The sequence below is a fragment of the Coffea arabica genome, chromosome 5c, assembly GCF_036785885.1.
Source record: "Coffea arabica cultivar ET-39 chromosome 5c, Coffea Arabica ET-39 HiFi, whole genome shotgun sequence".
NCBI classification, from domain to species: domain Eukaryota; kingdom Viridiplantae; phylum Streptophyta; class Magnoliopsida; order Gentianales; family Rubiaceae; genus Coffea; species Coffea arabica.
In genome coordinates this window covers 339,785-362,232 of record NC_092319.1, presented here as the reverse complement: position 1 = coordinate 362,232, position 22,448 = coordinate 339,785, and the positions used below count along the sequence as shown (strand labels likewise).

Here is a 22,448-nt window from a genome sequence, read left to right as displayed (position 1 = left end):
ACCCTCAAAAGCTCTGTAGAATTAAAAGATTATTATAATAGAAATGGCTTGGATTTTGTCCATCCACGTAAGTTTTTCCAAAAAAAAAAAAAAAAAGGTTGTACAAATTGATTTAGAATCCTTAATCGTTCCCTTATCCTTGTATATCACAGCAAATATATGATGAGAGTCTTGAATATTCAAGTTTAAAGGGTACACAAATTTCTTGTACTGTAACAAATGCGATTCACAATAATTAATGTCATTTATTTTTTTCCTTCATCGAGGTAAAGACCTGATTTCTCTTACTTTGATGACCTATTTTACGCGAATTTCCACAGTAATTTGATGATTTGTAGGCGTGTGGGGACGAAAGAGTTTACTACAGTGAATCCAAGCTGATTAGCATTACTTTAATTGCTCCAAGTCAATTGAAACAATCTACTGCTTGCTTAATTACAAACTAGTAGCACATTTGTTGCCCGGTTTCCTTTTAAGAAAGTTTCGCATTGACCCTCTAATCCTCTTGTTGTTTATTACCTGTGATTGTGAGTGGAAATTGAAATGGAAAGGAGAGAGACAGAGTTAATCACGAGTGTGTTTGATTTGCACTTTCTTTATACATACACTGACTCGCTTGCATTATCAATAATATATTCTGTTTGGATTGTAAGTTATTATACCTTATTTACACACATTGATTTGCTTGCATCATCAACACATTTTTCAATCATCTTTTTATCTCGCATACATCATATCAAAAAAGTGTTACAGTACATTTTTCACAAAATTATCTCAAATAATTTACAATCCAAACACATATTTTTCAATCAGTTTTAAATTTCACATGCTTCACATCAACAAAGTGCTACAATATATATATATATATATTTTTTTTTTTTTAAAAAAAAAAAATTATCCCAAATAATCTCCTATCCAAACACACACTTTGACTCCAAATCCTGATGACAGATGATTGAGCACGAGTTTTGGCCATGCCATCCGCATATTGGATTCCTTGTACACGGCAATTAGAGCTCTTTACTCGTGGAAAAGAAAAAGATTTGATTGCTAATCCTCGGATAACGTGTTAAATCAAGGATTGGATTTAATTCCATCCCAGTCAATACCAACTAGATTGGAGTCCAATTTTCTGTCTTTCAATCCAATCTCAACCCTCTTCTTTACCTCATGCACACGCACTTATCATTACGAGGTTGCAGCCTGCTGCCTGTGCACAGACCCTTGAACTTGTGCCGATTCTTGGAGTCAAAATCTGAAGCAAACGGCACAAAGTCCAATCATATTCTACCAGAACGACTCCATTTTTGTTTTTGTCCTCGTCAATCTTTTTTCATCTAAGTGGAAATTCCAAACGTTTTGCGAGGAAAACTCTGAGAGTTAAACATTCACGGCACGGTTAAATGTTTGTACGTGATAAATAGAGAGTTTTGCTTTCCTCGTATGTTGTAGCAGTAGTAAATAGGACCTAAGAGTAGCAGGAAACAAAAAAATTGTTATTTTTTCCTGCTTCTTGTGGTCTGATCTGAACTCTTTTAATTTAATATGCCTGGGCGCTTAGATTTTTTGGTTTGAACTTCGAAATGAATGAACTGCAGAGGAGGAGGAGGAGGAGGAAGGAGAGGAATCCTAGGCAATGTGCATGTATTTGGGTGAGAAATGAGAGATTGTGTATGTACGAATGGGGAAAATTATGGGACAGGTACACGTGGGCCAGGCCATCCCCAGGAATCCTAGAAAGAAGAAGATTCTATTTGGGAATGCTAATGACGTCAAGGCATTAAAAGGCTTCTCATTCTCCTACTTTCAAACTTCAAAGCACGAATCATTATTGTGCCATGAAAATATATATATATATAATTTTTTCCACTCTTGAGCTTTTGAGATTTCCCCAAAAAGCAAAGCGAAAATGCAATTTGCACGACCTAATTCATCAATCACGATAAGGTTTAACGCGGTTTTGCGTTTACCTCCTTCTCCTCCTCCTCCTGGGGTCTGGGCCGCAGCCCCTGGCACCGAAGTCTGAGCCACCCTTCGGACTGCCCAAACTGCCCCCGCCACAGCTTTTTGGCGGGCAACCTGAATATTATGTCAAATTCGCGCCAAAGAAAAATAAAAAAAAATATAAATAGAGAGAGAGAGAGAGAGAGAGAGAGAGACCCCGCGAAAAGCGGTGTTTCTCTTCTCTCCCACCGATATCTTGCTGCTGGTTTCAGAATTTTACAAAAGTGCTGCACCTTACGTTCAGACAGCCCTTTCAGTAATTCTCTGTTAACTCAAGACTAGTGTATGCATCTGATTGGTGCTTTAATAATATCCCCAAAAAGGGATAAATAACATGAATCAAAGAAAATTGATAAGATTCTTCGAGGCATTAGAAATGAAACATTTTCCACAAGAAACAAAAAAAAAAAAAAAAAGGACTAGTGGATTGGTAAACGAGCTTAAGTCACCAAGTGCTGCAGGTGGCTTTGATTATGTTGAAGGTTGGTGAACGCGGACAACTGGATTTTTCTTCGTCTCATTCCTTGATAGACAATGAGCAAATTAGAAGACTAAGTGCTGTTGTGAAGATGTGATATTTTATTAAAAAGTACTCCACCTAATAAAAACACTTATTAAGTGTTAAAAAGTATATTGCTTGGATGTATCAGAAAAAAGTATTACAAGGTATTTAATTAATTAGGAGCAATTCCTACCATTACAAAGGATTGGACTAATGACGCATCTAGTACTTGAATTCTCGCACGATAACTAGTTCACCCGCCCTTAAAAGAAGCAAAGCGGGACCGATCTAGTTGATAAGCACTTATTCTTTGTTGGATTATGCGTAATTTTAAATTTGGTAAATGTATTTGTCTCTTTATTCAATTCATCATACAAAATAAAATAATTAAATTCTATGTTTTATTTATTTAAAATATAAAATTTATTCTAAAAGCACTAAATTTAAACTTTTACTACCAAAACTCTCTACTTCTAAATTCATAGAATGAGTTTATCCAATGCTTAACAAAAGTAATTTTATCAAACAAAAGTATTTTTTCAGCAAAAGCGCGATACTCTCAAACGAGCACTAAGTTCTACTACAAGTATTTTTGGGCCTGTCCAACAACCTTAGATTCGTAGCCCGTTAAAATTTGGAGCCCTGTCTGTCTAACCAGTGGAGGGGATACCGGGCCTCCACTCCAGCGATGAAAAACCCAAGAAAAAAATACAACCAACACAGCCAATTAGACCTAGGAAGTCTACAGTGGTATATATTTGCAGTTGTGATTTTAGTGTAGGTAGTACTACTTAGATTTTAGACATTTCTGGTGTTTGTCGGAGGGCACTGTGTTACTTCCATGACAATTACACGAGAACACACTTTGTAGTCAACCTTTGTAGTATTCCATAATCCATACCACGCTTCCATAGGCGATTTCAGGCAGTTGGTATTGAAAAATCAAGTACGCAGCAGCATATCAGGAGAAAAGAAGCATTGGTGCAGTAACCGACTCTTTTTAAGTTTTAGAGCAGCAAGCTGATATGGCTGGACTTCATTTCATTTGAATGCAAGTGCCTGTTAGAAATCTTCAAGTCACCAAACGATCAAACCTGGATGAGAATGGAGTCTGATCGCTCATTGCTCCAAAAACAATCTGGAAACTGTCATGCAGCACGTTGCTCATTCTTTTCTTCACCTCTTCTTGTCCGATCCAGAATTTGAATCCTAGACCTGACAATAGAAAGAAGTTTAATTTAACGTGCCTTTTCTGATCATTGGGCCAACTCCAGTAGTTTCATGTTGCTGATTCATGTTAGCTATCACTATCAGCCTTTTATTTTGCCCTTGAACGCCTTTTTCCGCGACATGGATGTATGATGTATCCTACCACGTACCATTAGAAAACCTCCAAAATTTAATGAAATCAGGTAAATGTTTTCTACAGCCATGAAAGAAAACATCTATGCTAAGTCGCTCTCATAATTTTAAATCCGTCAGGAGGTATCACACTTGCTAAGTCGCACGTCCCTCTTCTGCTGCCAAATCACAGTCTATCATAGCCAAATGTTTATTGCATGTTAGAGGGTGAACCAATCATCTGCAAAATGCATTTCTTTCCGTCAGAAAATGTAGTACAACTCCTCTGATGTACTTGACATCCGCGTGCTGTCTTGACGAGACGAATGGGAAATGCAGATCCCCGAGCAGCATCATACAGTAATAGTACTCGCAGCAACATTGTGGAATCAAATTACACGGACCAGAGGATTAGTTGAAAAAGCTGGGCAGCTTCTCCCGACCCGCAGAGGATTAGTTGGATCGTTAGGTATTACCGGTCCGAAAACCAGATACCTCTGTGTTGCCAAAAAAAAAAAAATTACACGGACCAGAAGCCAGAGGAATGTCCATATAAATCCACGATTTCTTTATATACAATAGGTAAGAACAAGAATTAACGCTCAAGTCTTGTCACCAAAACATAACAAGTATACTTGCAATTGAAGTACAGAATGTTACAACAGCAAGTCTCCCTGTCTGGTCTACAGAATCATTTATTGGCGCCAAGAAAGTTGGCTAGTTATGGTTTGCAACAGAAATTACAGTATGTGAAACATGTACAATGAGACCACCAAGAAGCAACATTTACCAGTTTCAGATGCAACATATAACGAAATCCAAAGTTCATGTGCTTTCCATCCCTCGATTAGGCGACAATCTCAATGCAATTTTTTGATACCAATTTTTTGGCAACAACGGAAAGCTTGCTTTCCTCAACCTGCAACTGTCTCAGATGAGAAGAATTCGAGAGAAACAGCTCAACCGCCTCCATTTCAATCCGACAGCAATACATTATATCAACTGTCTCCAACTGCTTACACCTCCTAGCCATAGAGACCATTGCCATATTAGTCAACCTATTACAGCCCCTCAACTTCAACTCCTTCAGGTTACTAGACGATACCAACATTGCTGAGAGCTCTTTATCAAGCAACAATTCATTATAAGACAAGTCCAATTTCCTCAACCTTTTCAAATTCTGTCCCAAGGTCGTCAACAACCCAGGTTCTCTTTCAACCACATCACAATTTATCAAAGCCAGCTCCTCAAGCTCTTCACTCAAAGCTCTGCCAATAGTCTTTAGCCCTTCACCAGTAACAAGACAACAACTCTGCAATCTTAAACTGGATAGGGTCCGGAAATTCTCAGCCACTGCTATCAAATGATCGTTGTCGAGATCAAGAGGCAACCTCAAGTCAAGTTTCTGCACGTCAGCCCTGCTATGACTAATGAATTGAAGCAAGCCCTCTTTACTACCGCCATCGTAGACCAGCAAAGAACTTAAAGAAACAGAGCCCTCTGCTAATTTTAATAAAACCCCATCCGCTACAGTCCTAGAAGTCCTCAATTCCACTTCTTTGAGAGTCTCTAATCCCTTGATAAATGCTGAAAAAGACGCGTTATCTCCCACGCATTCACAGCTTTTCAGCTTCAATTTCTCCAGTTTCTTGCAATTCCTCCATAGAAAATTGAGGCCATAATCAACCCCTCGACTTCCACACAGGGAAAGAGACTCTAAATTCAGTTCAGCATCAAGAACTGAAGCGAAGCCGTTGTAGCTGAACAATTCGGTTTCACTTCCGGTTATAAAGACCGAAAGGTCTTTAAGAGCGCGGAGAGGTGCGAGCCACTGGAAACAGAGAGGTCTGGAGAGAGTGATGGTAAGCGAAGAGAGATGAGGGCAAGAATTGGAAAGGGAAAGCAGAGAGAACCCAGAAACGGGCTCAGCCAGGAAGCGGAGGTGACGGAGGTTGGGGCAAGAAGAGGCGATGGACTGAAGGAGGTGATGGGAGGAAGAGGAGAAGGAGGAAGAAGAAGAGTCGGAGAGCGACAGAGAAGAGAGATAGGGATGGTGGGAGAGGAAAGAGGAGAGAGAAGGAAGGGCAAGGGGAGTACTGATGAAGGTGAGAGAGAGAGCGACGGTGGAGGAGCGGAGTAGACGGAGCCACCGCTTCGAGACTAAAGAGACTGCTGCTGATGACGACGGCGGGAGGCGGTGAAAGATTTCTTGGAGGAGCTCATCGCAGAGAATGCTGTCCATCTTGAACTTGCTAAAGGTTTCTTGGTTGACTTTGCTCACTCATGTCAAGACCTTTATAACTAAACTTGGGTAATTGGATGTCCGCTATAGCCTATAGGTAGGTGCTTTTCATTTTCCCTTTATCCCCCCCCCCCCCCCCCCCCCTTCAACTCTAAACAGAAGCTCTCATCCCATCATTCACCTCATGATATGATGCATGACCTACCAGCCACTAATTTTTGTGGAGGGATTTGTGGTGGTTGTGGTTTTTGATATGCTGGGCTTTTTCCTTTTGTTGTGTGAAGGATTTTATACATATTTTTCCCTTTAAATAATGGAAGAAGGGGCTAGCTTTTTGGTAAGAAGGAGCTAGCTAGTTTTGGGGTTAGGTAAGATTTGAGTGGAGAGACAGGCAGAGCTGTGTTTTTTTTTAGGGGGGGGGTGTGTGTGCTAAGATTTCCAAACACTGCAAACAGGACTTGTATGAAGTGGAAGACACTCGTGTTTAGAGTAAAGCAAAATGTCTTAATACATGGGGGCGAATAAGATGGAGTGTAGACCTCTTTATTCTTCAGCCGCTACTCATACCTTGTTACCTGTTCCAAGTTTTTTGGCACCTGCCTGTTTCCGGTTGCTTCAACGGCTGAGCTTATTTTTGCTACCAATTTATTTATTGCTTTTTCCCTTTCCTTGCTTCTGTCAGAGTGGTCGAAAGGGGATGAACCACAGCCTCACAACCATTCAGGAAATTTGAGACAGTAAAGTTCAGATCACAAATCTCATGCCATATTACCCTGAACTTTTACCCTCCCTGGATATACAATCATGACTGATTCGAATAAATGATATGGTATTGGAAGAATCTTGAACAATTAGAATTAGAGTGATTATTCGTTGTATATTTAATGCATTAAAGTAATTACCGTTTTATTAAAATATTTGATGCTAATGTCAATAATTACTACATTATTGCCTATTAAACTATACTACTATTTGCAGATAGAGATGATGCCATTCAAGCAATTGAATACAATTACTTTTCTTTCTAGATTCTGACCATGAAGTCAATATTATCCACCTCCGTTTGGCTTACGAAATGATAATCGATGAATTGGATGGCCTGATTCCAGATGGATAAGCTAAAGAGAAGGAAACTTTCTCCTTAGAATTTTCTATTACTGGAGTAATGACTAATGAGGTATCAAGAATTCCAAAAAAAAAAAAAAAAAATTTTCACAATGTTGTTGATCGTGATACTACAATTTACAGTTCCAGCAAATAAAGAAAAAAAAAAAAAAGTGCCGTGCCCAAAGATTTATTCTGAAAATTTTAATTAAGGCCGATCTTCTCTCCAGTAGTGAATTTCAAGGCCAATCCCTTTTACGTCTCTGCTGGATTCCAATTAGGACTCAGATTCACAGCATCTCTGAGCAGCCACATTTTCGGGCTTACAAGCCGGGTAACCCCATAATTTAGCATGTTCAAGAAGCAATCGATGCCACTGCCGCTGATCAACTGTACTGGATTCCATCTCCTGAGGACAGAAATGGTGCCTCCTTCCATAAGCAGTTAATACTTTGGCCAAGTTAGTTCACCAATTTTGAATCAGTATGAGCCATGAAAAATATACCCGAAACACAAAAGATGAACAGGAGATCTAAACGAAGGCAGCCAACTATTTAGTTCTGCATGTCATACAATGCACAACACATGACTTGGATTCTTTCAACAAGGATGTAACAAAGTGAGGATACACAAAACCCAACACGGAAGGTGAACCATACAAATGTACACGTATGTAGCACTGTTCCATTCCCAAAGTGCCTCCATCCATGTCCAAAATTCACCGATGCTTATGCTGTCAAAACCCTTTAGTGCACCTTTTAAGACTACAAATGCAACTGGTGGAAACCCAAGAAAGGTCAAAACTAGATTACAAGCAACTTGCATAGAGGTTCTCAAGGTCCAACCTTTAAGCTTCATTGGTACTGTCATCAAACACATGGGAACCAGCAGTAGGGCTCCAATTTCCGCTGTTGCAAAGTTGATCACTGACATTAGACAAAGCCCTGTAAAGGCAGCTGCAATTGTCACCGATTTTAAATAAGCCCATTGTGTCCTCTGAGATTGAGTATTGTTACCATGTGAAAATATTGAACCTAAATTCAACCATAAGAGCAAAAGGCTGATAATCAAAAGCACAATCCAGATCAAAAGTCTGGTCATCGGGGAGGAATTAGGTATGTGGCAGTAAAAGTAAGGAAGTAAAGTCATAAAGGCACCCCAAAACTGAACGATCAACACAGTTCTTGCTGCATGAAGCCATTTCCACGACCTAAACTTGAGAGCAGGTTTACTAAAGGGGCCTGAAGTGGATTGCTCATTCATAGAACCCAATTTACTGGCATCAGAAAAGAGTGAAGCTGCAACCATGGGAAGGGGAGCAACGAGCAATGCAAAAGCAATCATGTAAACTCCAACAGAAACGAATCTATTCGGAGACGTTAAGAGATATAGAAAGAAGGACTGGTGAAACTTCTCAAGCAGGTTATTTACAGATCGTACAACTCCTTCTACCAACCTGCACAAAAGTGATAAAGTTTTGGTTCAAAGGAGAAAAGACCATCTAAATTGAATAGGAATCCATAGAAAACTTGAGAGAACAAGTTTTAGTTCACGATAAAATTGAATAGTTCACGATATTAAATTCTCCTTGAAAGAACATGTAAATGTCTAGTGGATGAAAATATAGAAGTTTTAGTGGCCAATCTAAAAAGACTAAAACAACAAGAAGTCATGGTGACCTCATGTTAAAAAAAAATGCACACATGCATACACCGGACGGAAGCCAAACTACTTATTCAGAAACATATTTCCAACCATATAGGTGTTTGCAGACAATTCCTGAAACTGCAGGTTATTTACTTGCTATCTGTTTAAGATAATCCATAGGAATCGGAAAATTTCAACTTGTTAAATCAAACTAAAGCCAACCTGCCTCCTCGCATAAGGAACTCAGTTCGTCGGTTTCTATAACCTGGTGAAAGCTGGCGTGAGAACTCCATAGTTATTGCATCTACTTGATAGTCACGAAAAGCCCCATGTGGACCTGTTGGAACACCCAATGCCTGAAAAAAGACATAGTTCCCAAATCTTTAGCAAAAGTCTTTCATACTTGATTAGTTCAGTAAATAAATTAGAGAGAAAGTAGGTTTCAGTACCTGATTATACAGGGAGCTGGCAAGTGTAGCAGAACCTTCAACATATTCAGCAATTGATATACCAAAGCTCCATTGAGGGTTCAGACTTCTAGCAAGTTTTCCCAGAGACTCAAATAGTCCACCCAGACCCCTTAGCCACCAAGAGTGAAGAAATGACTGTATTTTCTCCACCTTCACCCTTAAATTCTGCCCATGTACTGCTAGATAGTTCACGATATTGACCAAATCCAGATTTGGCATCTGACCATTGGACGCTTCAGCATAAATGCTAAGGGCATCCTTCTCAAACTCTGAGCTACTATCTGCTACTTTAATAACAAGAGCAGCAGCCATTGTGCCAGCATGTCGAAAAGTATCAGAAATTCCTGTTTCTAAAATTGCATCTGTTTCGAACTCAGAAAAACCACTTGGTTCACAACATATTTCAGAATGTAGCTTTCCCAAGCCACCAAAGAATGGTGTATGGTACTCTCTGAGCCAAGCAGCTACTCCAGCATATTCCCCATATTGTGAATCTGAAGCCAGCCATATAATATCCTTTGCAAGCCAAGTAACTCGGGTTAGCAAAGAGAAGACAGAGTATCCAATGCCTAGTGATAAAGCCTCGCCGGCAGTGACTTTCCTAGAATTGTAAGGTGTCACTATTACTATAGCTTCCTTCCCATCTCCACGTGGAGCTCTAATAATTCCAACAGTATTAAGACCATATGACATACAACTATAATTCTCTTGGATGATTCCAGGATCAGGACTGGCAAAAAACTGCAGTGGACGGAATGTATTCAATTGGGATCTAAATTCATGATAATTAACTTCGCCACCCAATGCTGTAATATGCTGCTTTATCAATCTCGGAATTTCTCTACATCCAAACATGAAAAGGCAGAGAAAATGTACAAAAAGTGCAACTTAGAAAAGAAAAAGAAGATAGTATGGTGATATAATTCTGAAACAGATGAATGCTTTATTGCAAAACCATGATGTCGAAAATCCTATTACTGCATTCCATGTCTCACACCACCACTGAAGCACAAAAAAGCCATATCGAGAAAAATACTGCTTAGTAGCTAGTGTCACATGATGTCCACCAGATTTATGAGGAAAAAGTCAACAAAGATAGACATGTTGTTGGTTATTTACCCATTCTGTAATTATAACATTTTCAATAATAATTGAAGAGAGCATTTGAGTAGAATATCAGCACAGAAACAACAAAAAATTGTGGAAAGTTACTCACATGCCTAAGCTTGCAGAACTTGAATCTAAGCTCAAAATCTTGTCCACAAATCTGCTTGCCTCCGAAACATCATCACTGGAGAGCATTGGGCTGGCAGAACCTGAAGATTAACAGGTCAAGATGCCACAAGTAAAAATCAAGAACAGCATTATTTTGGCAAGCAACATAGGATGTTAATGATTGACTAATGAAGTCCACAAACCCTACATGAACATGACTATGTTGTTAAAATCAGATAATAGAAAAGTTATAATCAAAATTTTAGTCAAGGTCATGGAACTGTAAACACAGACTCAACTGATTATTGATATTGTTGAACCGCACATAGTAAAAATTCACATTAGTTACAACTCAGAACACTCCAGGAGCTTTTCGCCTCAAAGCATACACATCAGACAACAGACATATATTAAACTTTATAGCTCAGCTGAGCAGGGCATATAAACCACTGGTATTTATCTTCAACAACAATGTTCAAATTGAAGTTCCTACGGTCTGAGATAGTCTGCAGCATTTCCAGTGGCGCCAAATCGCAGTTAAGTGAAATTTAGGCTTCAAGACGTAGTCTGGTCTCAAACAAGCACATCATCCGAAACAACTAAAAAAAAAAAAGTGTATTTTTTTTAATAAATAGATGAAAATGTTCGTTTTTAGGAAACAAGAAAATCACATACATGTACACGCATCATGACAACAATAGCAAGCACCAGAAAAGGAAGTTTTTAAGTTAAACTAACCAGGCATGAGAGCGTTTTCGGAAATGTAGGTGTTCTTGGCGAGAACAGGCAAGAGCAGGAGCGCCAAAATGCCAGCCGTACAGCACACTACACTGCAATTCCATACCAAAGTACAACATTTATCAGCTTTGCAAATCCAAACTCCGTTAAAAAAACATGAAATCCGCATTCCGTAAAGCTTGAATGCACATATAAATGGCGCGCAGACATTTACAATATAAATTATAAAAATAAAATAAAATAAAATAGCGTATATACCTAACAAGGAGACTATGAGACATGAGGAAGAGGCCTAATCGTATGATTGGTCTTGGCTTCGACTTCACGGGCTCTTTCTCTGCCATGGCGTCTTTTAGGTTGGGAGCGGAGCGGTTGCCACCCGCCGGCAACTGCACAGTTCACTCTTTTTCGACTTCGATCTGCACTTACAGCTGTGCTGCTAGCATCTTTAGGGGAACGAGATCCATAACGACGTCGTAAAAAGCAGCGCTTGCGATATTACGCTTACCACCCCTGAGATGTGCTATTATTTTTACAAGGACCTCCCCGCGGTTTCAGAAATTACACTTGTTGTGGTTACCTTCAAAATTTCGTTCATACTCCTATTCTTAGAAAGTAGTAAAGAGTAACAAATATTTGGTTGAATTCTAGAAAAGTTAAGTAGACTTTTCGTGTTACCGAGATCAAATAGTGTGACTTCATGCACCTTTTCTTGCGACCGATTCAAACTCTGAACACGTATTTTCAAAATTGATACAATTAAAACTTTAACTTTATTAAGTTACTTGAATGCATCATAGTGGAGGTCATGACAATTATTATAACACTGTGTATTGCTGTTGACTAGCAAAAGTAATAAGGTAATATGAGGTAGAATGGGGTAAGACTTAAGAGGTAAAATTGAAGAGGATCTTCAAAGCTGCTGTCACACCGTTAGTAATTACATCTTGTTAGTTGCAATATTTTATGATACTTTCTAGTAATGCTCCATTATTTTAACCAGAGGCAATGATCACTTTTTTTTCTAATTTTAAAAATATTTTTACATCCCGTCTAGAAGTTCAGTGCTTTTGCCCAAAAAAAAGAAAAGCATATGATAAAAGTAATTTTGAGATGTTTGGTAAAAATCATCCCATAAATTTAAAAGTAGCACTTTTAGTAAGAGTTCAAATTGGTCTTTTTGAGTTTTAAAAAATAAAATATGAAATTTAATTATTTTATTTAATATTATGAACTCAATAAAGAGATAAATACATTTAAAATTTTTAAATTATATATTATCTAACTCATTGAACATGCATCTAAACAACATACTTAATTACTTAATGAGCACTTGTATTAAAATCTTTCTTAAGTGAAGTACTTTTTAATAAATCACTGCAGTTTCAAACTATTATTTAATTATAAAGATATAATGGTCTTAAATAGGTCAAAAAGAAATTCCGAAATCTAACAACATTATTTCTGCAAAGATTATTTGTTTTTTAATCACTTATTTCACAATTGTAAACCACTTACATTTCTCCAATTAACAATAAAACAAGTTATTTTGTTATCGTAGACTTCTTATAGATTAATTGTACCTTCCATAATTTTTATTATCAAAATAGTTTTTACAAATGCATTTTTTAATGATTGCATTGGACATCCCTTAAAACCTACTAATTATAATTACGTGTTAAGAGCTTGATTCCAGATCATTCCATATTGCCCGACTTGGGTTCATGCATACTATTTGGGATAATTTTAGAATCCTCTTTTGAGATTTTTTATAATTTCACTTAGCTCTTTTGATAATTTAAAAACTATGCATACCTTTTGTTGTCATTTAAAATGACAATACAATCCTTAAACATTTAAATGAAATTTTCTTGTTTGGTATGCTCATATTAAGAATGAGTTTTACAAGTATTTTTTTTTCATTCATCTTCCTTCTTATTCATTTTTTCCCAACAAGACTAAAGAACTATCATTATTGTCTATAGCTTATATTGTAACCAAATGTCGAGTTAGTAATTTTTTTGATGAATTAACTTTATACGTGATCCAATATTTTAGGTGATATGTTTTCCATTTTTCGTTGGTATCAAGATCAACAATAAATGAAAAGAAATGACCCAAATTTACTACCAACATATGGTAATCCCACTTTCTTCTCTATTATATAGATATAAATTCATAATAAAATACTAAAAAGAAATCCTATTATAATCATAAAATTATTATTATAGTCATTTCTCAAATATTAGATATAGACAAGAAAAATTTAGCATTTTTCTTGTATTTGTTCTAGATAATCTTACAATTGTATAAGAAAATATATTAAAACTCATTACACAAGAATATTTTAGGGTATTCATTTAAAAATTTGACTAAGTCAATGTTATTTTAAGGTTTGATCATTAAAACTATCAAATTAGGGGGAGAAAAATGTAATTTTGTAAACTTTAGAGAGATCAATGAAATTGTTATAAACCTCAGGGGAGATTCTCTGAAATTATCCCATATTATTTCCTACCGGATCGCTAAACTTGGCCGATACTCGAGTACACTTGCCAGGCCAGATACACGAGCTGAGGGACGGTAAGGTAATGAAGCTGCCTTTCCATGTCGCGCTGCTGAATGTGATGTTGCAAATGTTCATTCGGATATAGAACGGCAAGTGCTAGAAGCAGTGGTTCCTTTATGGCAATGGGAATTATGGGGGGTTTCTATTTGTGAAGATGCTTGTTTTGCCGCCAACTGAAGAATACAATCACTTTTGAGTTTGATTAGGATGATAGGAGCATGGCAATTTGTTTGACCAGTCCCCGCACTCATTCTAGCCCTGAATTTGGAAAACTCCGTAGTACAAATATCACTATTCGTAAATTACACTTGAACCTAGCCTTCAATAGTAAGTTGAGATTTCCATATTCAATCTCAGTCCCAAATGTTCAATCTCGAAAATACTCCCACTTTTCAGAGTCTTCATCCGTAAAAGGCGGTGGTGTTTCTCCGGAAGCATATCAAGATGACGATGATGATGGACTTCAAATAGGGGACTCTAATTTTGACAAATTAAAGGAATGGGTGAATATTGTTAGGCCTTTTATTCCAGGTGGGAGTTGGTGGAATTTATATAATGCAGAGGGAAAACAAGATGGCTCCCCTACTTCAGCCAATCCAGTGAGTCTTCCCTATGCCCTTGCTAGGATGTGGACGCTGGTGGCTGATCAGAGATGGGTCCTATGCACAGCCTTTGCCGCCCTTGCCATAGCTGCGGTTGGTTCATTTTCACTCGTCAAACTAGCTCTATTTCTACCATTTCGGCCAGAGTGTTTTAAATCAACTTTTAATATTGAGAGAGAGAGAGAGAAGGTTGCCCCTTTAATTCCGTGGTTGTTAGCTATCTACGCTCATTACTGTATAATGCGGCATTTTTATTGTTCAGGTAGCGGAGATCTCAATACCAAGTATATTGGCTGCATCAATCTTCGCTGCACACAGTGGTAACCGGGACGTGTTCCTGGGGAACTCAAAGTTACTAGTTTTCCTTTGTTTCACTTCTGGGATTTGCAGGTCTATTGGCCTTCTTCGACTTTGAATGCTCATATTTCAAATTGTTGCTTTTAAGGCGTCATATTCCATGTGTCTCAGAGACCATTAACTAGTTATAAGCCATGAAGGGTACTATTTAAAATTAGTGACAGGTGCATGAATTTTTATGGACAGTGGCTTGCGAAGTGGCTGCTTTGCCGTTGCAAATACTGTCTTGGTGAGTCTAGAGACTAACAGTGTGGTTTGTTGACGAGTGTTTTTTCTTTTAATTTTCAAAATATTTTATGTCCTATATCTATTGGGCGGAGTTGTTCCTTGTATAGCTTGATCAGTTAAATACAAGAAACCGGTTGCCTTAAAAAGTAAATGCTTCTTGAATTTTGTGAGATCTGCAATGACAACCTAACTTGGAGGCAACAAATCAGTGCAAGTATTTTAGATTATTCATATTTGCCTTCAGCGGCACGTTGACAAATCAGATACTCAATCGAGGAGAAGATCATCTGTTGTCAAGGACTTATATATGTCAAAGAACATTTCAATCTTTTCCTTGTGTTTTTATCTCAAACACACATAAACAATTAAACTACTCATTCCCTTGACATGCTGTCAATTATAGTCTTCTCTTGATTTAGGTACATGCTTGGAACCTTAGTCTTAGAATGGCTTATGTAAGATGAGTTTCATTCGTATGTTATCCTCCCTACAAAAACAACTCAAAAGAGAAGCATGAATAACCCAATAAAAAGGAACAAGGAAGAGAGGAAAATGTTTACTCGTGGATTTGTTCTTCCTCATGGCAAGTTCATAATGTATCAATTGGAAGCTTTTCCACACCCTTGTCAAGGAATTCATTTTTTTTCTGTGTTAATGTTTAAAATGCTTCTATTTCTTTTGTTTTATTCAATGTTTTTCTGTTGTTATTTCACCGGCGCTAATTGTGTAGGCATAGGTCTGATAGCCTGGTGGTTTTCTTCATTGTCTTACTCTTACTACTAGAGTTGCTTTTTATCTACTCTTTATAGTCATCAACTGACCCTCTCTTCAAGACCACCTAGCATTTGTAATGATATGGTCTGGTTGAACATCTGCCCTCCATACAACCTGTTTAAATGTGTACTCATTCTTTCGTCAAAGTCATAACTGATGGTACAAGACCCAATCAAGCAGGTTAAACGTATGAGGAAAACTCTGTACAGCATTCTTCTTGATCAGGTTTGACTTCTGCATTAGTTTCAATACATAATGTGCATGCTACTAATTTTCTGGTATTTTGAGATATACTGTCAGTTGCCACTTTTATGATGTATCAAAATTGCCTGTCATACAGGATTTTTCCTTTTTTCGTACCGAAGCTGTCGGTGATTTGACCAGCAGGCTTGGAACAGACTGTCAAAGATTATCCCACACTTTTGGAGGCAATCTACATCTGATTGTACGCAACTTGCTTCAGGTAAGTTGGTTTTTCAATTCTGGTTCGTATGTGATCTTGCTTAGTTGTCCTGGTAATCAGTTGATCTTTCATCTCGTACAGCTAGTAATGTGAATTGTAACTTCTAGGGAACAGGAGCATTCATCTATTTGGTGACTTTGTCTTGGCCTCTTGCGCTGTCAACGATGGTGATATGCTCTCTGCTATCAGTAATCTTTCTTTTTTATGGCAGGTGAGCCCACGTATTTTAAGGACTTTCATCAACTCTAATATATTGTCATTCTTGATCTTGATTCAGCTTGGAAAATTCTAGTAAAGAGTATTAAATGAGCTAATCAATAGTTTGCTGGTGTTCAACCAATTAGGTCATTCTGAAAATTTGCAAGTATTATATCTTTGTGTTGCTTATGAGATTCTGGTGCATGTACTTGTCTAGGTTCTTGTACTGGTTAATATGTTTTTGCAATATCTCAAATTCTGTTAAATTTGACAGGTACCAAAAGAAAGCAGCGAAGCTTAGCCAAGACTATACAGCTTCTGCAAATGAAGTAAGAGAAGAAGAGCTGCCGTATTCTTCATCCATCTAATTTACCTGATTTAATTTGGCTAAATTACAAATAGTTTTCCTTCTTTCATTGCCACCTTTTCATACAATCCAGGTTGCAACAGAAACACTTTCTCTGATCAGAGCTGTCAGAGCATATGGAACAGAAAGACAGGAAGTTGAAAGGTAACAATCTTTACAAGAATGCCTTTGAAAGTTTTTAGCTTTGATTTGTATCTTTTCAAATGTTTGGCCAAAAAGATAATGAGGGCATATTGATATATTTGGTTTAATGATTGTCGTGAATAACGTTTTCCTGCTCGTTTGTTGTTAGGTTTGTGCAGCAACTCGAGAACATAGCCCTTGTGGGAATTCGAGAAAGTGCTGCCAATGGATTCTGGAGTATGAGTTTTCATTCCCTTTATCGCTTTACACAGGTTTATCTCTTCCCAAGGCTTTGAAAACTCTAGGAATAGATGAGAATCTAAAAGAGCATACTGTAGATGGTGTGTGTTTCTTGCAAGAAAATATTGTGGACAGCATCAATTTTAATGTCCATTTGTTGTCAAACTAAATTTTATAGGTTTTGGCAGTTCTTTTAGGCGGCATGTCTATTTTGACTGGTCACGTATCAGCTGAGCTGCTTACTAAATATGTTTTCTACTGTGAGTGGTTGATTTATGCGGCATGGAGAGTGCAAGACAACCTGTCGTCATTACTTCAATCTGTTGGAGCTTGTGAAAAAATTTTCCTGTTGATGAATCTCTCGTCAAATGATCAATTATTATCAAAAGGCAAGAAATATGGTTCTATACATTTTGAGCTTTCTGATATCTATTTGCAATTAATTATGTTCCCAACTTGGTTAAGCTAATAAATTCTGATCCCTTTCTGTTGGAAACTCTAGTTATGCTATTTCATATTGGGATGTTGTCATCTACAGTAGCTTGATCTTCTCTTGTACGATAGATTTAGGCTTATAGCACCTCGTTTGAGATATTGCTTTTCCCTGTTTCTCTTGGTTCCTTGTGTTTCTGCTGTTCCTACTTTAGTACCTTTGCACACAAAAGAAGAGTATCAATAAAGAAATGGGAAAACTAAGCAAATTTTTCATTTATATAAACAAATGATTTTGATATTTAATTCTATATCTCTACTTTGCAACACTTCACATTAGTGTTGGCTCTTACTTTCTGTCACTTAATTTCGTATCTTTCTCTAATGAAGCATCTGGCCATATACAGGAGTGAAATTGTCAAAGCTAAGGGGTGATATTGACTTTGTCAATGTATCCTTTCACTACCCGTCACAGAATATGGTACTTCCATATATTTTAAATTGCAATTTTATCAGTTTAGATTTCTTTGTCCACCTATGTCTGATAAAAACCTACCATGTTACATTTTCTGGAGCATAATTACAATATTAGACCCCATCCCGTGATGAACTTCGTAGTGGTACATGCATCTATTTACTATGTTGATTGTACTCAAGTTACCTTGATTTGTTTCTTCTTTTCCCAATCAAAATCTATTGCTGTTGCTACAGTTCCTAATATTTGTTTCCATTCTTTTGATAAAATAAGAACTCTCACAACTTATTCTTTTATTGGGTTCAGGTACCTGTTTTAGAAAACATGAACTTTTCTATACGAGCAAATGAAACAACTGCAATCGTAAGAATTCTAATTGATTTGCTTTAACTTGATTTTCGAAAAATTTTAAATAATGAATGGCAACTTCTTTTGAAGGTTGGTGTCAGTGGTAGTGGGAAAAGCACATTGATAAATCTTTTGCTTCGTCTCTATGAACAAACTGATGGTCAGGTACAAGTATCTGCATCTATGCTAACTTTGTAATAGATCTTGTGGAGAGTCAGATAAGAATGTATGGATTGGTTCTGTCATTCCACTATTTTGCAAGTTTTCCATCAGTTAGCTAATTTGGCATGATGTCTATGGAATTTGTAAGCAAGTTTAAGCTCTTGTATACTTCTTGTGAACATCTTGGAGAGCTATAATAACATTTTTTGTCCTGGAAATGCTTGTAATTTTCTGAAGTTGGTTTGGGTTGACCATCTACTATTTTCTTTCATAAAATTTATCTTACTTTATAGTTTCTCTTTTCATTGCAGATTTTTATTGATCATTTTTCCCATAGAGAACTCGACATCAGGTGGCTGAGAGGAAAAATTGGATTTGTTGGACAGGTTAGATTTGATAGTACTCATGCTTGGTTGAAATAGCCAGAGAATTGGTATCTGAGAGCTCTGTATGAGCAGGATCCCCATCTGTTTAATATGGATATCAAGTCAAACATATGTTACGGTTGCAATAGAAATATCAGACAGGAAGATATAGAATGGGCTGCAAAGCAGGCTTATGCACACAACTTCATCTCTTCCCTGCCGAATGGTTATGGAACAATTATAAATGATAACCTTCTGAGTAGAGGACAAAAGCAGCGTATTGCTCTTGCAAGGGCCATTCTTAGGGACCCTGAAATTCTAGTTCTTGATGAAGCTACCAGCGCTTTGGATGCAGAAAGTGAATACTACATCAAGGTACAGTTTTCTCCCTAGACCACTTACAGATTCCACCATGAACACATAGCAAGGATAAATACTTTGAAGCATGCGATGAAGATTTGTATAACACTATATTGATGTGAAAAATAATAATTTTCTGCCTCAGTACTTTGCAATATGCTGACTGCTACACTGAAAGAAAATCCTGCTACTTCACTATAATTTTAAAGCTCCACCTGATAAACTTTCCCCATAAATTTTCATGAAATCAATGCCATTTGTGGAGACTCATTCTAGATTGAAAGACTTGGAGAATCCGATGTGTTTTTAATGTCAAAAATACCCGAGGCTTTCAGCTTTATCTGACGTTTAACAATGTCTATTAGCTGTATCATATCCATTGCAAAGCATCTTAACAAAATTAACATGTGTGATTGAATGCCAGTGGGGTCATTACAGGAGTTTTTAAATGTACATGAGGGTTATTAGCTGTTTCTGTTTCATAGGGACTCATCATTAAAATTTCTAAAAGCATGTCATCGTGACATACTTTCAATTCTATTTTTATTGGACTTGCTTCTTACCTATTATTCTCTTTCTCAGTGCTTTCTCCAGTCTTTCAAAATCAAAACAAAAAGAACTGTCATTGTCATTGCACAAAGGTGAGCTTTTAATTGATTTGGTGTTTTATGATTTTATATCTGCAATTCTTGACCTGGACATCTGCAGAATGTCTACCTTAGAAGCTGCAGACAATATCCTGGTAATCGATGGCGGGCAAATTGTTGAGGTAAAGTTTCATCTGCAAAGCCAATTAATTTGATTTTCATACTTCAAGAGATTTGCGTTTAGGCTGGATGCCTGCAACAACTTGTGGGCGTTGGTTTTAGATCTTCCATGGTTTTAAGGGTTTTAACTTTTCTGTTGTGCAAAACTGGGGAACATCAACTCATTTCTCCTGCAGGCAAATTTGAAAGTTAAACATCATCATTTCATCCAACTCTGTTTATGAGCCTCAAATCTCAATGTGCATACCGCCTCAATTTACACTTTTTAGATCAGTATTCCAAGTGGCAGTTAGCTTCCTAGAATGACTTAAAGAAATCCTGAAACTTCCATTGTCTGGTCTAAAGTCACTGATTTTTGGATGCATGAACTTGGCGCAGCATGGCAAGCACAGTGATCTCCTCAGGAAGGATGGACTGTATGCACGTTTGTGGAGAATTCAAGCTAATGCCTGGGCTTAAACCAATGCAAGGAGGGCAATTACACCCCAAGTGTTACGTCAAATGGAAGTGCCAGATGGTAAAATTAATAGAACATTGACATGAAGGGAAGGAAACACTGTCAAGGCTAAGCAAATGCCTCTAATTTATCCTTCATCGATTATCAGAAAAACTGAGAAAAACATGATGTGGCTATCTGCGAGCATCAAAACAAAACGTTTGACAGTGTCCTTTTTTCTTTTTTCCTTTTTTTCGGTAGTGCCCGATAACAACTGTAAATAACGTGTTGGAGACCGGAGGTTGACTTTTAACGTTTTGCGCGGACACTAGGGCCGAGGGTGAGGCTCGGGACTGCCTAATTTTTCGAACGAAGGGCTTCACAGCTGCTCAAGTGCTTCTGTGTTGAAGTCAGTGGATTGTGGAACCTGTTGGCGAGGAAGGAAATGGGGCCTGAGCGGTTAATGGCCAGGATTTGACCTCAAAATTTTGTGCGGCTGAGATTATAAGTTGTAACTCGATTTCCACGCTATGTGTGGGTCCCACAAAAATTTGCTCTAAAGTTACGCGATATGCAAAAAAAGTTACACGATATACAAAGAAAGTTACGCGTAGTTGATAATGACGAAAATCGCCTGGGACGGTTGCATCTGCAACCGTCCGTGCCCCGAGTCCGGCGAGGAAGGCTTTCTGATCCTCTACAGCGTCCTTCCCATCGTGGTGGTTGTTCTGGAGCTAATTTGTTTTGATTCCTTGAGTAGCTTGTTTTCGCCTTGGCTAACGAACGCTTTTTGACTCAGTTTGTCGCTTTCCATGGTCGATAGCTTAAACTGCGAAGTGGTGTTCAGAGACTCGTATAAACGAGCTTTATGACATAGATACACGTATGCACGGATTGCTGTATGTAGCATGAATGATTAGAAAATGTTACGATCCCTTTTTTGGGTACGATATTCATGATTATAATTTACCTGTATTTTGCTACATCATTTAGTAATTTATACTTTTGAAATAATCTAAGAGTTGATAATCTTTAGTATTCTATATTTAACGGTAAATTTAATCTCATCAGTACAACACTAGAAAAGATGATAGAAGTTTCCTTGTGTGGTGATGATGATGTAGTTTATGGAGCTGCCAGGCGGCAAGAGCAATGACATAAATGAGATGAGGTGTGTGTGGGACATGCTACGCGGTGATCAACCAGTATTGTCAACCAGTATCAACCAGTATTGCTACGCGGTGATCCAATATCAACCAGTATTGTCAAAATCGCGATCCGGATCGTATGATCGTACGATTTGGATAACCAAAATCGATCCAGATCGTATTCAGAATCGCAAATTGTATTAATTTACATAGGATCGGTAGAATCGTAGTAGGATCGTCTAGAATCGTATGATCCTACCTTGATCCTACAATTTTTTGCAAATTTGTGAAATACGAGACTCCATTTTGCAAGTAAATGAAAACATTTGTAGTAGTTTTGTAATTTATCAAAGAATTGCAGCCTTTAATTGCAATTTTTTAACAATTTTTGCCTCAAAAAGTCAAAAAAACTCCTATTCTTCTCATCTACTCAGTTCTCTGTTGTTGACTCGTTTCTGTATTCTTCACTTCAACATTCACTTTTCAGTTTTCACTTCTTATCCACCACTGTAGCTCCAACCAACAAGACGAAATCGCTGCGGCTTCTACCAAATATCACGTACCAACATTTGAACAACAGGAAGAATTTGATTCAGATTCTACACAGGTTTGCACTAACTATTCTGACTTTGAATGCCCTAATTTGACACCATTTTCTTTCTTCTTCTTTTTTTTTTGTTTTTATTTTTGGATCTTTTCAATTGTCCGATTGGATCTTTTCACTTTCAACAACATGATTTTGATTTGTCTACCTCTTTAAAACGTTGATTT

At 37.5% G+C, this 22,448-nt stretch overlaps 3 protein-coding genes across 4 annotated transcripts; 1 reads left to right on the top strand and 2 right to left on the bottom strand.

Annotated features, from left to right (window-relative positions):
- Nucleotides 1–4,392: 4,392 nt before the first annotated feature.
- On the bottom strand, nucleotides 4,393–6,363 carry LOC113722810 (uncharacterized). Its single transcript, XM_027246029.2, has one exon. The coding sequence runs from the start codon at nucleotides 6,087–6,089 to the stop codon at nucleotides 4,695–4,697; it is 1,395 nt and encodes a 464-aa protein (XP_027101830.2). The 5' UTR covers nucleotides 6,090–6,363; the 3' UTR covers nucleotides 4,393–4,694.
- Nucleotides 6,364–7,726: 1,363 nt separating this feature from the next.
- LOC113722809 (uncharacterized) lies at nucleotides 7,727–11,727 on the bottom strand. The gene is made up of 6 exons (XM_027246028.2): nucleotides 11,522–11,727; nucleotides 11,264–11,355; nucleotides 10,527–10,626; nucleotides 9,290–10,151; nucleotides 9,063–9,196; nucleotides 7,727–8,649 (listed from the first exon to the last, which is right to left on the bottom strand). Exons 1-6 carry the CDS (start codon nucleotides 11,605–11,607, stop codon nucleotides 7,794–7,796), a joined length of 2,130 nt encoding a protein of 709 aa, XP_027101829.2. The 5' UTR covers nucleotides 11,608–11,727; the 3' UTR covers nucleotides 7,727–7,793.
- A 2,040-nt stretch (nucleotides 11,728–13,767) lies between these two features.
- LOC113722849 (ABC transporter B family member 26, chloroplastic) lies at nucleotides 13,768–20,955 on the top strand. Of its 2 annotated transcripts, XM_027246072.2 has the most exons (18): nucleotides 13,769–14,527; nucleotides 14,697–14,824; nucleotides 14,978–15,020; nucleotides 15,974–16,018; nucleotides 16,134–16,256; nucleotides 16,364–16,467; nucleotides 16,729–16,783; nucleotides 16,895–16,965; nucleotides 17,114–17,216; nucleotides 17,363–17,573; nucleotides 18,024–18,097; nucleotides 18,398–18,454; nucleotides 18,530–18,604; nucleotides 18,913–18,987; nucleotides 19,060–19,341; nucleotides 19,909–19,967; nucleotides 20,035–20,095; nucleotides 20,472–20,955. In XM_027246072.2, the coding sequence occupies exons 1-18, from the start codon at nucleotides 14,051–14,053 to the stop codon at nucleotides 20,550–20,552; spliced, it is 2,124 nt and encodes a 707-aa protein (XP_027101873.2). In that variant the 5' UTR covers nucleotides 13,769–14,050; the 3' UTR covers nucleotides 20,553–20,955. The 2 variants fall into 2 exon arrangements, with proteins under 2 accessions (XP_027101874.2, XP_027101873.2); XM_027246073.2 differs by lacking the exons at nucleotides 18,398–18,454; nucleotides 18,530–18,604 and having other exon boundaries at nucleotides 13,768–14,527.
- The last annotated feature ends 1,493 nt before the right edge of the window (nucleotides 20,956–22,448 follow it).

Coding starts and splice junctions, on each gene's coding strand:
- LOC113722810 (XM_027246029.2), bottom strand. CDS start 6,089: ATGGACAGCATTCTCTGCGATGAGCTCCTCCAAGAAATCTTTCACCGC.
- LOC113722809 (XM_027246028.2), bottom strand. CDS start 11,607: ATGGCAGAGAAAGAGCCCGTGAAGTCGAAGCCAAGACCAATCATACGA. Junction 9,197..9,289: donor CCAGCTCCCTGTATAATCAG/GTACTGAAACCT, acceptor GTCTTTTTTCAG/GCATTGGGTGTTCCAACAGG. Junction 8,650..9,062: donor TTCCTTATGCGAGGAGGCAG/GTTGGCTTTAGT, acceptor ACTTTTGTGCAG/GTTGGTAGAAGGAGTTGTAC.
- LOC113722849 (XM_027246072.2), top strand. CDS start 14,051: ATGGCAATTTGTTTGACCAGTCCCCGCACTCATTCTAGCCCTGAATTT. Junction 18,988..19,059: donor AAATTGGATTTGTTGGACAG/GTTAGATTTGAT, acceptor CTGTATGAGCAG/GATCCCCATCTGTTTAATAT. Junction 20,096..20,471: donor ATGGCGGGCAAATTGTTGAG/GTAAAGTTTCAT, acceptor AACTTGGCGCAG/CATGGCAAGCACAGTGATCT.